The sequence below is a fragment of the Strigops habroptila genome, chromosome 9 (assembly GCF_004027225.2).
Source record: "Strigops habroptila isolate Jane chromosome 9, bStrHab1.2.pri, whole genome shotgun sequence".
Taxonomy (NCBI): domain Eukaryota; kingdom Metazoa; phylum Chordata; class Aves; order Psittaciformes; family Psittacidae; genus Strigops; species Strigops habroptila.
Genome location: NC_044285.2, coordinates 44,218,866 through 44,235,108, shown reverse-complemented (window position 1 = coordinate 44,235,108; position 16,243 = coordinate 44,218,866). Strand labels below are relative to the sequence as shown.

The 16,243-nt window shown below is 45.2% G+C and overlaps 1 protein-coding gene across 11 annotated transcripts; it reads right to left on the bottom strand.

Moving 5' to 3' along the window:
* Window positions 1–650: 650 nt before the first annotated feature.
* Window positions 651–15,824, bottom strand: NONO (non-POU domain containing octamer binding). Of its 11 annotated transcripts, none has more exons than XR_003989750.2 (11): window positions 15,578–15,824; window positions 15,183–15,357; window positions 12,646–12,887; window positions 11,297–11,598; window positions 8,949–9,044; window positions 7,718–7,914; window positions 7,356–7,440; window positions 6,115–6,217; window positions 4,673–4,756; window positions 3,933–4,042; window positions 651–1,700 (listed from the first exon to the last, which is right to left on the bottom strand). XR_003989750.2 is itself a non-coding variant. In XM_030474638.2 (11 exons), exons 2-11 carry the CDS (start codon window positions 15,346–15,348, stop codon window positions 1,563–1,565), a joined length of 1,482 nt encoding a protein of 493 aa, XP_030330498.1. In that variant the 5' UTR covers window positions 15,349–15,357; window positions 15,578–15,820; the 3' UTR covers window positions 651–1,562. The 11 variants fall into 11 exon arrangements, 9 of the variants coding, with proteins under 9 accessions (XP_030330498.1, XP_030330500.1, XP_030330501.1 ...); XR_003989751.2 differs by having other exon boundaries at window positions 12,646–12,839; window positions 15,228–15,357; window positions 15,578–15,822; XM_030474638.2 differs by having other exon boundaries at window positions 4,673–4,715; window positions 15,578–15,820.
* Window positions 15,825–16,243: the final 419 nt, after the last annotated feature.

The following is a 16,243-nucleotide window of genomic DNA, read 5'->3' as shown; positions in this document are numbered from 1 at the left end:
GTTTACGGGAAGCTGCATAAAGAACAAGTTGTAACTTCTGAAGTCCAAAAATGATGGGGGCTTAAAGCTAAGAGCAAAATTCAAAGAACCAGCCTGCTCACCAGCCCTTAATCTGGTATGAACTGATTCTGCATAAATGCATTTTAAACAAGCTGATTGGATATGACAGCAAAGAGCAAGGGTTTCCTCTTCGTGATAGTCAAAATACTTTTATCAGTCTGCAACTCCCTAACAGCCAGCGATTGGCAGCAGCATGCAGAGGGAAGTGTTCCCTCCGTGCAGGGGCTGAAGCTCAGTTCTTCCCCGTGAGGGTGCTGAGGCGCTGGCACAGGGTGCCCAGAGAAGCTGTGGCTGCCCCATCCCTGGCAGTGTTCGAGGCCAGGCTGGACACAGGGGCTTGGAGCAACCTGCTCTAGTGGAAGGTGTCCCTGCCCGTGGCAGGGGGCTGGAATGGGATGAGCTTTAAGGCCCCTTCAACACAAACCAGTCTGGGACTCTGTGAATCTTCTCAGAGGTTAAACACCCTCTTTACAGTGCGATGCGATAACTCTTGCACCATAACCTGCAGCTTGGTTTGCTCCAATCCATATGGACACATTTGTATTTAAAAAAAAAAAAAAAAAAAAAATCTCGTAAGAGAAGACACCAGATAAAAAAGGCTTAAAATCCACTTTAATAATGCATTCCTGTAACATTCCTCAGACAAACTCAAACTTGTTAGTGGAACAATTACAGCTTGTGTTCAAACAGTTTACACTAAATGAAAAATCTTGTAGTACTACACAAAAGACAGGCAAGGTAAAGATTATACAAACATTTGTTGCAGTTAAATCTTCAGCAAGAGATACAGTATCTTTGTCCAATAGATTGTACTTTACTACCAGTAAAAATAAACAGCGATACAACACGTTATAAAAAAAAAAATCCATCCAAAGAAGAGCCTCCCACAGCCATTCCGACTGCACATGACAGTCAACTACTTTAAAGAAACAGATGGTCCAGATAAAGGAATAACTACAAGTTAGAAGAAAAATAAACAGAACAAAACCAAAATAACCCCGAACATAAAATCTCCCCCAATTAACTACATGATGGATCATTTGGAGCTATATCAATTTACAGAATCATGGGAGCTGCAAAGTACCCAGATGCTGCCCTAATTCTCCAGAGACTTCCCTGTGCTCTTCAGCAAGGTCCACTACACTAAAAAAATGCCAAGACATTGCAATTTTTATCTAGTTTAGTCTCAGGACTCCAGCTGCAAACAGGAAACCTGGAATGGTCAAGGCATGAGGGTCCTTGCTGGATTTTACTGGCTCAACAACCACGGCAGCCTCCCAGAATCCATTTTTCACATTGAAATTATAGGAATGCACCACATGAATTCTTCTAAAACCTTTACCAGTCAGACTGCACTCCCCTTGGCCTAGAGTGGCTTTACCAAAACAGGCCCTAATTAACTATTTTTAATATCATCACCCTCCCCCCTCGAGTTGAGCCCTGCGTGGCCTGCCAAGATTCCTTTCCTTTTTGGGGCGTGTGCAGGGAGTAGCTTAATCCTGTTAGTATCTGCGACGCTTGTTAGAGCCAAAATCAGCCCCTGGATTTCCTCTGTTGAAGGCAGGTGGATTCCCTCCCATCGCTCCAAGGCCCTCCATCGCGCCACTCTGGCCAAAGCGGTCTGCAGGCGGTGGTGGAGTCTTGTGATGAGGACAAATGCAGAAGAGGCAGGGGAAAAAAAAAAAACCAAGGAATAACAGGCAGTTAAACACCATTTGAGCTGATTCAGGTTTTACCAGGATTTCACAATTCCAGCTGACCTTGCTACAAACCTTCAGCTCATAAAAGAGCCCCCATGCCCCAAAACTGGACTGGCAGCACCATTGCAGGACCAAGTCTTTTTCCCCACATAACTTGTAGTCAAGCATACTGGAATACACTTTGTACTATCTCACAGACTAGTGGAGTGTGTGAATAAGGCAGCCAGGGCAAGCAGGACTTCACATTCCAATCATACTCCTTCACCCAAATGGAATACAAACAGGGGGCAATATACTGATCCTACTGCACTACCACAACCCAGGTGCACACAATATTCCAATTCCAAAATAAGTCTGTGCTCTGCTCCTATCTTGCTATTTCCATTCCTTTGGCTCTCTATTTTCCCAGCTGGATTAGTGCTATTGCACTGCCTCTTGCTTCCAGCAGGGAGGTGATCAAAGGATAATTCAGGTTGGAAGGTACCTCAGGAGGTTTCCAGTCCAAACTCCTGCTCAAAAGTGGAGTCAGCTGTGATGTCAGACCAGGTTAATCACTGGCTTTATCCAGTCAGTCCTGTAAACATCCAAGGATGAAGACTGCACAACCTCTCTGGGCAACCTGCTCCGCTGCTTGAAATGTCCTCATGGTGGACATAGTACTTCCTTTGGGGAAGGTTCTAGAGGCAACCACTGCCTCTTCCTTCCCCCCACACTGGGGCTAAGTGACTCCACTGAGGAGAGCTGCTTTACACCAGGCTCCTGGGTTCCATGTATTCTTTGTCCACAGATTTACAGCAGTGAGATATATATATATAGTGTCATGTGACATACATATATGCACATCATAATTAGTACTGTAGATGACTCCATGGTATTGCCTAACCCAACGTTCAGTGAAACTGTCAATGGGAAGGTCCCTAGGGATTCTCAATGGCACTTCACCAGCAGTGCAGGGGAGGCACTAGCAGTAACACAGCACTCCTACCTTTTTCTCCTCCCTATACATGAAAAATTCTGAATAATCATGAACTTCTCCTGTAGGATACATCACAGGGAAGGACATTGCAATCACTCCAAGCAGCTGGAGCAAACATGCAAAGTAACTGCTCTCTACATGAATAAAAAGCTGGAATTCAATGGCCCAGTAACTCCTAAAAAACAAGCACATGGCCAGGATAGTTCTAAAAAGACTGCACATACTTTTGTCCATTAGAGAAACAGCTTACTGTTTTTTGGAAATACTGTATTATTTCACCATATTGATCTGAACTACCTCCCCTTTCGATTCCTCTCTTCATCTTCCCCCTTAATTTCTTTGTGTAGTACACATTCCCTTAACCTCAGCCACTCTAGTGTCCCTACCACTGAGATACAAAAGCTTATAGCTAAACAAAGCTGTTCTTTATGACAAAAAAAAAAAAAAAAAAATCCCTAATGTAGCAGTCATGATAGATCAAGAAGTCTAAGAAGGAAGGTTTGCAGGAGCATTGTTTATTAGACCAATTGATACAAACTGCTGAACGAAGATTCATTTCTGGACAAACCTGACTGCTGCTGGTTCTGCTGCTGACTGGGAATGCTGACACTGAGAAAGGATTGATGGTCTGTGTTACAAAGAAGAATGAGAGATACCACAGAAGCCATTGTCTATTGTACAGCTCTGCACTAAAGCTTAAAACTAAATCAAATATATAAATTTAAAAAGGCAAATAAATAAGCATAACCTCCACTGATTATTTGCTCTTTACCTCCTAAGCAACTGAGCTGAACTCATTTGAGCATACTCACTATTACCATACTCATTTTCACCTATCAGCATAGCAGAGAATTGTTTTTAAAACTGGTGATGGACACAACATTCCTGACAGCCTGGCTTTATGCCTGCAAGAACCTACTCTCAAAACACACTCATTCAACAAAGTGCTTCCCAATTATGCCTTTTAAAAATTAACCATATTATTGCTAAGATTGTAAGTAGTTATTAGACTTGGTTCAATCTTCTGAAAAATTACCAGCCAGTACTTAGGCAAGATTAACTTTTCAAGATTTCAGCAGGAGTTAAGCAACAGGTCTAGTCCAGACAAACAAGCTCAACTTTAGCAGCATAGTGCTTAATAATGAAAAGGATCTGCATTTAAAAGGTGTGCACAAAAGCAGATGGAGATACATTACCATTCCCATGGCTCCATCAGGTATCATAGCTCCAGGACCAGTTGCAGGAGGTGCGGCAGCTGGGACGTTGGTACCACCCATGGCTCCTCTATTGTTCATGCCAATGGTACCTGGAAAAAGACGACTGAAGAACAGTCCTGGCAGACGCAGTGACTGGGGTCTACTCATCACTCCACAGCCACAAAACACCATGTAAGCACTGTGTAAACTCCGTGCAGTGCTATATTCAGGGACAGAGGCCTAGTCCATTAGCTAGCTTTGCACCACCAGGTCAAGACAAACTGATCTTGCATTCCAGTATTACCTGAAACTACAGCAGGCTTTAACACTCACCACTTTCATTAACCACTAAGCCTTTCCACTTGTTCTTGTACACATGGCCTGAACCATGTAGTCAAAATATGGAAGTACAGTATTCATGATTATTTCCTGGGCTCATGGACTAGCACTGTGTGTCATACCAGCTTCTGTATCAGTACAAACTTCTGAAGCCACTATGGGTCTGATGACAACGTCAACGAAGTCTTTTGCTAACTGAACTGAGTCTTCCACAAATGTACAGTATTGCCCCATACCCAGATTTTGTGGTTTGCTGTCACGTGAACACTGCCTGTTACTGAACTGGGAGAGGATTAGTAAAACTGATTTTCTAAATAAAAGCCGGTAAGACTACTCAAAAATTGAACAGATTTTGTAAAGGAGTAAAGGAACACGCATAGGAACAAAGAGAATACTCTTACCTCCCATACCCATCTGTCCCATCCGCATGTCTGGTGGCTCTCTCTGGAAAAAGAGACACTCATTTCAAACGACAAAAATTCAGGCTTTAAAAAAAAAAAAAAAAAAAAGTTATCCAAGTTCTGTGAGTCCTGAGGTTTGCTGCTGAAAACTGTAAAGAAGTCATTCTCAGGGTTAATTAAGAAAAAAAGGATCTGAGGTACCTTCACACTGTAACTGCTTAACAAACAGGTCTTATTTAAAATAATCTCATTCTGAAGGACTGTTTTTCACAATCATGGTAAAACATCCAGCAGCAAAGCTGTGCGTGCAGATTTTGACAAACAGCAGCATAGAGAGATATCTGATATCTGGATGGGAAGATCTGCTGAGCAGCAGTAACACATGAGAGAGAGTTAGTTTTGCTACTTCCTCAGCATAGCTAAGAAGCTTTTCCAGCTATGTAAGCTTGCATTGAAAGGAACACAAGCTTACATAAAGACACAGCAGTGGGTCACTTGCATTAAAATACCAGCTAGTGAGTTCAATTTCTCATTTACTAATAGAGTGCAAGACACACAACAGATCTCCCTCACTGCAAAATTAGGAGCACCTCCTCACTCCAGTGAGGGTACTACTTTTTCCATAGTGGGAACTGAAAAACAGATTTCACTTTACCTGTAGTCTCAGTGCCACTACTTAGCATATGAAGGCACTATTACTTAGAGAAACCAGGAGTTCTGCTACACAGGCTAATATTCACATATTTACATAAGTCACACAGTTTTGGCTCTCTTGGTTTGACATAAATTGACCCCTGAGCAAAATAGGTAAATATTTCACGAGGATACAAGAACACTTGCCACCCAGTTGCCTCCATGCCATTATACCACCTCAATAGCACTTCAGCTGCCTCCACAATAGAAACTTGCTGGGACTGGAAACGCATTGTTCTTTACAGAACTAGAGATACTGCTATTAAAAGGCGGGTACCACACATTTTACATTACAAGACAATACTTGACCAAGTACGAGCAATTACCATGCCTGCAGCAGTGCCTCAAGCTGGGATCATTTCATCTAAGCATGACTAAGACAGGCTGCAGGCTACAGATATAGCTGGCCATATGACCATAACAGAGTTCTGCTGCACTACTTCAAGACAGTACATCTTTGTTACTGTTAGAATAAAATCAGCTAGCATATATTCTTCTGAACAGCAAGACAGCTAATGAACATGAATATGCACAGCATGAACAGCAGTGGGACAGTAACTGGGGTATTTGTATTTCCCAGACTAAACTGTATTAAGACTGGAGGGAGTCAATAATTTAGAGCAGAATGCACTAAAGATGTAGAGTCTATCAACCAACAAGTTAAGCATTCACAGAAAGCCCTGTGCTGTGGAAGGGCAAAACCCTAATGTCAGTGTCCAGATGTAATGGGAAGGTAGAAGCACTCATACCGCATCAGCAAAATTCCCTTTAAAGCCTTCCTGCTGGCGTCTCATCATCTCTTCTTGCTGCCTTCTCATTTCCTCCTCACGGCGTCTGCGTTCTTCCTCTTGCCTGTAAAAAAGAATCCAAGAATACTCAGCACAATATACCTCAACCATTTGCATCACAGCACTGCAGTGCTGCCCAATTGGTGTTATTTGGAAATTTACAACTTTAAGAACATTGTTTTGCTGAGGCTGTAAAACATTAGGCACCTTATAACGAGAACAAACATGTATGTACATGTTTGTGCACATCTCCAACACTTTCCATTTTAAGTTCATTATAAAATCCAGTATGAACACACCCATGAGTATCTCTCATGAGGAGCGGCTGAGGGAACTCAGGTGGTTTAGTATGAAGGGGGCTGAGGGGCGACCTTACTGGTCTCTACAACAACCTGAAAGGAGGTTGTAGTGAGGTGGGGGTTGGTCTCTCTTCCCAAGTAGCAAGTGACAGGACAAGAGGTATCAGCCTCAAGTGGTGCCAGGGGAGGTTTATACTGGGTATTACAAACAGTATCTTCCCTGAAAGGGCTCTCAAGCGCTGGAACAGGCTGCCCAGGGCATGGTGGAATCACCACCCCTGGAGGTATTTAACAGATGTGTAGAAGTGGCACTTATGGACATGGTTTACCTATGGACTTGGCAATGTTAGGTTTACAATTGGACCTGATCTTGAAAGTCTTTTCCAACCTAAACATTTCCATGCAACAGCAGCTCCCAAATACATGCCGACAACATGCAACATAATGCACTGAAGCCAAACAGTTCTCAAGACCCTTCTATTACAGAAGTAGTCTGGTGATCTTCCTGGGGCTTCTCAAAACAACCCTGAGACAAGGAAGAGCTGGAATGGAAAGAGAAATCTCAGACTAAGCTACTCCTCGAATGGATAGATGCTAGAATGGGGTTTTCCAACCGGCAGCACTGAAGCCACTGAATCATTGCACTGATTCTGATTTTTCTATCTGCTCTGTCAAAGAGCTAAACTGAGACACAGAACTGTAAAAAACGCCAAATAATAATCAGTGGAAGAAACTCCTAATTCTTCCATCTTAAACTTCCTGTATGCTCTCCCTGTGAGCAAAAAGGCCCAAGACAACAGCCACATTTTAGGTAATAATTGTTACACTGAACAATTAGGTGTACTGAAGAAGTATTTTATTCTGTATTATGGATTCACAGCACTTCATCACCTGTCCCCTTACCTGAGTTCCAACTGTTTACGTTTTTGTACTTCTTGGTTATGCAATTCCTCCATTCTCCTCAGCTCTTCCTGGCGTCTCATTAAATCTGTAAGAGACAACAGTAAAGAACCCAATCAAACTCATCTCCCATGCCACCTCTTAACCAATTCCTGAACTAGAACCATAGATCACAAGAGAGTAAGATAACAGAGCCTCCATCAACACAGTAACATCTCTCCATCTGTTTGCCACACTATGCTTGGTTACAAGTCAAGCAGCTACACCATGGCTCAACTTCAGTGTACTCTAGCCAGTCTGCTAAGGTACCACCCCTGGATGTTGCAGGGCCATGTTCTGATACTGTATTTGTCTTGGATTGGTACCTTGCCGCATGAGCATAACTTGGTGCTCATGGCGAGCTGCTTCCATTTCCATTTCCAACTTCTCTCGAGCTTCCTTGATGTTGCGGTCTACTTGCTCTTGCTGCTGCTTCTCCATTTCTATTAGAGCCTTCCAGCGCATGGCATATTCGTATTCAAAGCTGCCAGGCTGTGCAAATCGAGGAGGCTGCTCACGCTCCCTGTCAAACAAGGAAGAGCTAGTGAATGCTTCAACAGAGCAAGGGGGAGCCAAGAAAAACACACTTGTGTGTTAAATGCAATGGCACATCCTTTTAACAGTTAGAAATGCATTTCTTAGCAAAACAAATAAGGAATCACTTTGTCTTCTTTCTCAGAAATAGCTATGCCTGAGCACCTGTTCCTCAGGAATCATCTTACTGAATAGAGAAGCTTAGGCAGAATCCTCCTGCAGAATTAATCATACATGGAAACTGTCCTGTTCTCCTCCATAATAAGCAATGACACTGCTTTTGGAAGACACAAAAAAGTATTTAGAAATACTCTGGAAAGAAACAGCCTTTGCTCCTGCTGTATATCGTATGGACAGATCCACCTCTGAAAACAGGCACTGCCCAAATGTGTGTATTTCACTGATCTCTGCAGCCCCTGAACCTGAAAGCACAAGACTATTCCTAACGCAGCCTCCCAGCTTCTGAAGCTCTAGTCTTTCTTACTCAAAAAATTCATGACCTCACATTATGTACTAATTCCCACTGCCTGGACCACGATACCTACTTATCCTGGGAAGCCTTCAAAGACCATGGCCTTATACCTAAATAGCTCTACAATCTCCTAATGCTATTCATATCATTCCTTAAATTTTCACTGTGGGTTCAAACCTGTTTCCTCTGCAGACTTTCCGTAATACTTAAGAGCACATAACTTAAGTCTTCTCTTCAGCTTATCTGAGCAAGGGGATCTCATGTTATCTCAAACTGACCCAATTTTTTATTCCAAGAACTGAAACAGACTTATGAAAAATATGTGGAGGCTGCCAGTCTTGTCCAGCAGTGTGGATCCAAACCCACTGCTTGCTTTCAGCTGACCATGGCAAGAGAACAGAGTACACGGTTCTCTTTCCAGAGTCAGGTCACATTTACAGAAACAAGGATGACCTTTAGAGCACCAATGAGCCACCCTCTGAAGACTGAGGCACTAGTCAATGTCCTAGCCCACAGGTAATCTCATCTCCTGTCACAAGGCAGGCACATACTTGTGATATTGCTGGTTTTTAATGACTAGTTTCTCTGGTAGTCCCTCTTCATCATCATACTGATCCATGGGCTCCACAGTGACAGGGCGAGGGAATCTGTAAAGAAAAGATGATGTGCTTTTAAGAAAATTCAAGGAGCTTGCAGTGTAGGAAAGCATGCGGCCTGTAGGAAAGTACCGTGTCTGAGCTTGTGTAAGAGTGCTTTTAGCACTGCCCAAAGAAATTCAGAGCAGTTGGGGATCTCAACCAAACTGAAACCAGAAATCAATTTGAACACTTTTTTCTTTCTTTCTAGAATAGGAGTTGAACTGTTAATCAAAATCCTTGTTGAATCCAAACCAAAATTGTACTGAAAGAAAAATATTTGCAGTTACTGGTTCAAATTAACAGCTTAACTGAAACCTGACATGCTCCAGTAGGATCTACTCAGTATGAAGTCTTGTAGTCCCTAGAATCTGTGGGATTTTTCCTCCCTTTCTTCTCTTGCTACGTGGCCTACCCTGGGCTGCAAAAGTCCTTGCATGTCTTTTTATAGCTGCCTAAATAAAACGAAGAGTAACTACATTGCTCCTCACTGGAGGTTGCTGCCTGTATCATTCAGACATACCTCTCTGGTGAGACCACCACACGCCATTATTGCCAAGCAGCAGTGCCCTAAAGTACCTGTTGGGCCCTGTCTGAATTCCCTCCCCCCTGCAAGAAATCCACTGGTGCACTTCATAACACAGACACTGCACACATATGCTTCTGTCCTCCTGGTTTCTGCATGCAGAAGAAAGTACTTAACAGAAGTATTCCCAATCTCTGAATCAACTCCCCACCACAGTACTGACACTGCTCATTATCAGCACAGCAGCACTGCAGCTTTCTCATTAGCCCCTCAACCCCATTAGTCAGAGCTGGGGAAATTGCAGTGGCCAGACTCCAGCAGGAAGGCAGGACAGAGGCTAAAATCTCTCTCCTCATCTGAAGATCCACAATGTAGCTTTTCAGTTTGATGTGTTCATATTTCATAATGAACAGTCTTATTTTCCAATGTGAACCAACTGCAACCAGTTTATCTAGCTGTTACCATCATGAACTAGGACAAACCTGAACAAATTTAATCAAAACCAAAGCATAACTAGAAATAAGCAATATCCTGGTTTGCTGTCCCAGATATCAGATACACTGATAGCTACAAAAAAATTGATAGTTACCCCTCAGGTGCTCTCAGTCATACACTGGTAGTGATTAGTCCTGCATGATCACTTTTAAAAATACGTTTTCACGGTTCTTTCAGGATATAAACTTCCGAATCAGCAAAAGCTCCCTGACAGCAATCCTCCTGCAGAGCGCCACGCACTCTGCTGGTTATCCCCTAAGAGTCTCAGGCAAAAACCCTCAGGTATTAAAGAACCCCAAAGCAAACAAAAAAACCCCAAACCCCAAAACCAAACGAAACCAAACCCCACCACCCCAAAACCCAAACAACAACCAAACCCAACATCTGCTCTTTGAAACAGAACATGCTTTTGTATGGGTGTATGGCTCTGCCATATGCAGGCCTCCAAGAACAAGGAGAGAACTGAGAAGTACAAAGCTTATCAAGTTATTTTAGTAATTAGGGGTATAGCCCCAATTTCAGGAGGTATTCTCTTCACAAATTCTAGGTGCATTCATAAAAAATATACAGTAATTTTATTTCCAAGAGATCGAAAAATCGCTCTTGAATTAGAGCAACGAGCCACAGGCTGTGGAATGCATCTAGAATTAGTCATTTACTTGAGCAAGTTGACGTAATTATGCAAAAACAAGCTTTTTTGCCTTATGATATTCAAGCACAAGGGAAAAAGTTTATTATGGTGAAAAATCCAAACAATCTATCTGACTAGCTTCTCTGACAGATCCCATGCCCACAGTGGCAGATCAGCATTCCACACCAGCAGTGCCTGCTGCTGAGTAGAGCCCATCCCAACACTTGCCTTCTGAAGCGACCCAGAGTGCACAATTAATACACTTGAGCTTCATTTCCAACAAATTACATGGATGGTCTCTGAAACAGCTCCTGCTTCTTAAAGGCTGCTTTCATTGCCCTAAGAAGGCTTTATCCAGAAAGAAAGAGCTTATTGATAAGTTTTTTGCATTTACCCCACTAGCAGCTTCACAGAATAAAGTTTTCAGGCCTGAGTCTCAGCACAGACTCACTCTTATTGGAATAAAGCTCAGTAAAACTCCCCCCGGGCAAACCACCTACCCCCTCCTCCCCATCTGTCCCACTCTGGCGTCAAGAAACATTGCTCACAAGTCAGTGCCACCCCTCAACCTGCACACATGCCAGTGTAACACTTCTCACCCTCCACACTTACGTAGTTAGCAGGAAAGACCCATCACTACATCTATCCAGGGCTTTCCTAGCAGCAGGCTTCCCTGAGAACTCCACAATGCCTTTCCCAGAGGATCGTCCTCTGTCATCCACAATAACCACAGCCCTTTCCACCTGGCCAAACACTGAGAAGGCTTCCTCCAGGAGCTCATTGGACACAAACTGAGGCAGGTTCCTGACTGTCAGTGATGCGCTGTGGCATGCAAAACGCACTCTTAGCTGCTTCCCACGTAGAGGCATGTTGTCTAGTTCCACCTTTGCAATCTCTGCCAGAGTGCGAGTTTCCTGAAGATAAAAAAAGTTATCATTAAAACTCTCAATGCAGTACAGAATCATCCACTGTCAGAACAAGCCCATTTCTCCTGATCAAGTAGTTCACAGAGAGGAACAAATAATCTTCCCATAGCATGGTAAAAAGTGCCCTAACAAACCATAGCTGTTGTCTATCATCAGTGACTCTAGCTGAATAGGTATGCGCAGAGTCAGGCGGGGGAATGTACCACCATAAGCTTAATTCAGCAGCCAGTACAAACTAACCAAACAGTTAAATGATCATTATATATCAGCCTTAACTACATTAAAGCTACAAAGCAGGATTCTTTCCAAAAGATTAAAAAATAAAAAAAAAAGGGAAAATTAAGATTAAGATCCAACTACTAGCCAAGTCTGATAACTGTAAAAAGAAATGTTGATTGTATTACAATCCATGGAAGACACCCTATGCCAGTTTCACGCACTTCCACTCATTTAAGTGGAAGTCACCACCAGGCAACTGCACTACAGCAAAGCACCCAGACTTTGGTCTGGGAACCTTATGCTCCATCCGCTCACCTTGAGACTTTCAAAAAGGTAGTACATGATCCAATAAAGTCCGAGAACCAATACTCTATGTTGGTAGCTACCTACCTTGTAGCTACACTTCTATGTGATCACCTAGAGATCCCCTACATCAAGAGCATTCATCACTCCAGTAATACTGCATGACTTCCTATGTCCATAGAAATTCCATGTTCAACCCTTCCAGAAAATGGTAGTCCACCTTGTCTATAATAGCATCACACTCATGTCTTCCTTCTGTTTTCTACCAGCTGACTTCAGAATAACTTAATCAGATATCTCATAAATCCTGCCACAAACTGCCTGAATTCACATTCCTTCTCATAACAAGATCTAGACAAACCACTTGTAGGAGCTGATCCCATATTCCAGGTTACTAAAATCAACAGGAGGCTTAACTAGCAAGCTATCTCAACATCTACCACTTTCAATTAGCAACACTCCTCCAGCACGAGTCACTGCTACAAAACACCCCAAAGGCAGCAAGTCACTCACCAGCCTGATAAAGCCAAAGCCTTTGTCCTTGTGGATGAAGACTTCACCTGCCTTGCCATACTTCTCAAATAACTTTCTCATCTCTTCCTCTGTAATATCAGGGGGCAGATTCCCCACAAACAGGCGGCTTCTCTGGGTGAATGTCTTTTCACCAGGTTTCCGGAAGTTCTTCAGGTCAATAGTCAGGCCTTCATCTGAGGGGAATAAGGTACACAGCTGCTCTACAGTTGGGGGGATAAATGCTATTAGGTTTCATCAGAGTGAACAGAGAGACATAGGACAATATAGGCAACACCACCCATTCACTTCAGTCTCAAACCTCTCCTGCAATCTCTACAGCAACAAAGGGATTTGATTTCAGAATAGGCCTATATTCCTTTTAAAGAAAACATGTACTTGGACCTCAGTGCTCACTAACAACAGTGAAAGATAACTTAGAACTGGAGAAAAGGACAACACTGCAGCTTGAAATAAAGATGTTTCACCCAACTTTTGGAGATCTGGTCAAGATGATTGACCCACAACAAAATCAACTGTAGACACAATACAGAACTTTGCTGTTATAACCTGAATAATTACAGAAATACCAGTTTGGCCAGCAACCATATTTTGACTGAAAACCAACCAACCCCCCCCCCCCCCAAACAGAAAACTAAATCAAACAAAGCACCTACCCCCCCCAAACAAAACAAACTCCAATCCCAGACGTCTACAAAAATATGCAAACAAGAGGAAATTTTGCCCACAGATAACATTTGAGCTAGCTGTCATTCTGTGAGATGGGATTTGGGTTCTAGAGCCCTGGGTTCCAAGCTGAAGAGAAGGCTGGAATGGTGAAAATAGTGGGGAAAAAAACCCACCCCCCCGAACCCAGCCATACAGGTGATTTCTCAGAAAAAAAATACAATATTTATGAACAAAACCTATATTCAGTAAGCAATGCTGTATCTAATACTAATAAACAGGACAGATTGTAGGAACATTCGGAAATCCCCATATTCATATACAAACTTTAACCCTTAATTCAGCAAAAGTCCAGCACAATCCTGGAAGATCTGTTACATGCCAGATACAGAGGTGGCTTTATCATCACTCTATCTTCCTGTATCCTATTTTCCTAAATGTATATCAAACTTCCTCACACAAACAGCAAGCCATAGAATGCAATTCCTTTGCTTTGCAGAGGACATCTCACAGTCACACATATGAAATAAAACTATGGACATGAGTGGCTTGATTCAGGCTACAAAGCATGGCACTGATCAGGAAAGCCTATTCATGCAAAGAATTATACCACTATCACTGTCCTGCCTTGAGCAGACCCACTCAAAGGAATCTGAGATACAGTGACTCCCTATAAGCTGATCTCTGTGAGAATACCACAATATAATTGTTCTCTTGTACTGTTTCCAACCTGACTGGAAAAGACTGGACTGCCACCCTTGCCTATTATCTTCTATGACCTGATAAGGAGCCTGTTTAACAGAGCCACCTAATAAAAATACGCAGGAATTTTTTTACTAGCCCAGGATCTCCGTGTGTGTGTATATATATAGTTAAACCTACAACTTTGACAGAACTCCCCACACACACACAAAGGAATCATTCAAAAGTGCACGTGACTTCTCTATGTTTTGGTTTGAACAGTGAAAGCGTCCCAACTTAAAAAATGAAAATCCAATATAACTAAAGCACTTCTCCTGAAAATGCTAATTGCAATACCTTCCTGCCACACTTCTAAACTATCAAGCCAGATCAGTTAAAGCCCCAGAAGCCACTGATGCTGCCTCAGCTCACAAGCACCTCCATATCCCAACAACAGAGCTAAAGGCCACACTGGTTGAGAAGAAACCTGGAAACACACTAGATCAATACCAGCTGGTATGTGAATGCTGAAATATTAAGTAAAACTGGCCTCACTCGTGTAAAAAATTAGTCTTAACAGGTGACTGCAGACTGCTATAACAGCGTTCTTCCTATAGCTGTACTTTTACAGCAGATGCATTTTGCTAGCGCTTAGAGAAACCTGTGTTGAAAAACCACCCGTTATGGTTGGATTAGAAAAAGACACGGAGCCAAGGGAAAAGGGGCCATCTCGTATTTGCAACGTTTACAGAAACACTGTTAGAGATTCAAGGACTTCCTGAACTTCCTTTTTTAAGCGAGCTTTTCTGGAGAATTTGAGACAAAGGAACCTCTACATCACCGCCCAGTTTCAGAAACACAAGAAAACTATGAACAAACCCCAGTCAAACCTACGGCAGCTGCATCCATCTTCGAACAAATTAAGCAAAACAACCCCCAAAAATAATCCTGCTGTAATTCAAACCCCCGCCTGCAACAACGGATAAGCCCGACTACTGCGGGCGGACCGCGAACGCAAGCGCGGCTTGCTCGAGGACCTGAGAGTTTACTATTTTAAAGCGAAAGAGCGAGTTCCGTTCGTTTCCGCCAAGACCCGTCGCACCCGTGCGAGCCGGAAGCCGACCGGGACCCGAAGTCACGCTACGCAGCGACGGAGGTCGCTCAACGCCTACCCAAAGCAGGGCCGGGCGGCCCGGCGCGGCGGGCCCGGGACTCACTCTGGCTGTTGGCCTGCTGCCCGTTGGCGGGGATGGACGGTGGCGGGTGCGGCTGGTGCTGGTGCTGCTTCCGCGGAGCGTGGTTCTGCTTCTCCATGTTGAAGCCCTTGTTGCCCTGCATCTTCCCCACCTAGAAGCAAACACGCCCGGTCGCTCGCGGCCCCCAGGCCCCGGGTGGCTCCCGCCGCCTCCGGCCCCGCCTCGCCAAGGCCTGCCCGCCAGCCACAGCGGCCGCGTGCAGCGGCGGGGCGGGCCGCGCAGGCCGCGGCGAGGCCCGGCGGCAGCGGCCGCCTGGGAGCGCCCGGCCCGCAGTGGAGCCGAGCCGAGGTCCCGCCGCCGCCTGGGCTCACCTGGCGGCGGACCCCGGCCCCGCGGCGGACGGTGGCCTGCTCACCCCTCAGCGGCGCGGAGGAGAACGCGCGCGCAGCCAGCACTCGCGCAACCTAACCAAGCGCCCCTCACCCGCGCTCCCATTGGCCTGCCAGTCTCCAGCGCTGCGCCGCCATTGGCCGTGCTCGCCGCCACTCACAGCGCTCAGGCGAGGAGGGGCGGGACCAGCCGCCCCGGCGAGCCCTCCACGTGCAGCCGATTGGCTCGTCCCGTGGCGACAGCCCGCCGCACGCGCTGCCAGTCATCGCAGCGGGCACAAGGCTTGGGTGAGCGGCAGCCGAGGGACAAAGGAGCCCAGCAGCTGCCGGGGCGCGCGGCGCAGGCGCAGTGAGACGGGAGCGCGCGCAGGCGCGGCGGGGGCCGCGCGCTTTAAAGAGACAGAGGCGGGGGCTGAGCGCGTGCTTTGGTGCGCTCATTTTCCCCCCCCCTCCCCCTGCCCCCCGTGCCCGGCGGCGGGAGCGCGGCTTTGGTCTGCTCGAGGTACCTCGGGCGAGCGCCAGCCCCGTGCCCGCGCCCTGCCGCACGAGCCCCGATGCCTTCCCTCTGCCCGCCAGCCTCCTCGGCCGGGGCGGTGCTGCCCCGCTGCGGGCGGGCAGGGCCCGGCAGGAGGAACCGGCCTGCGGCGT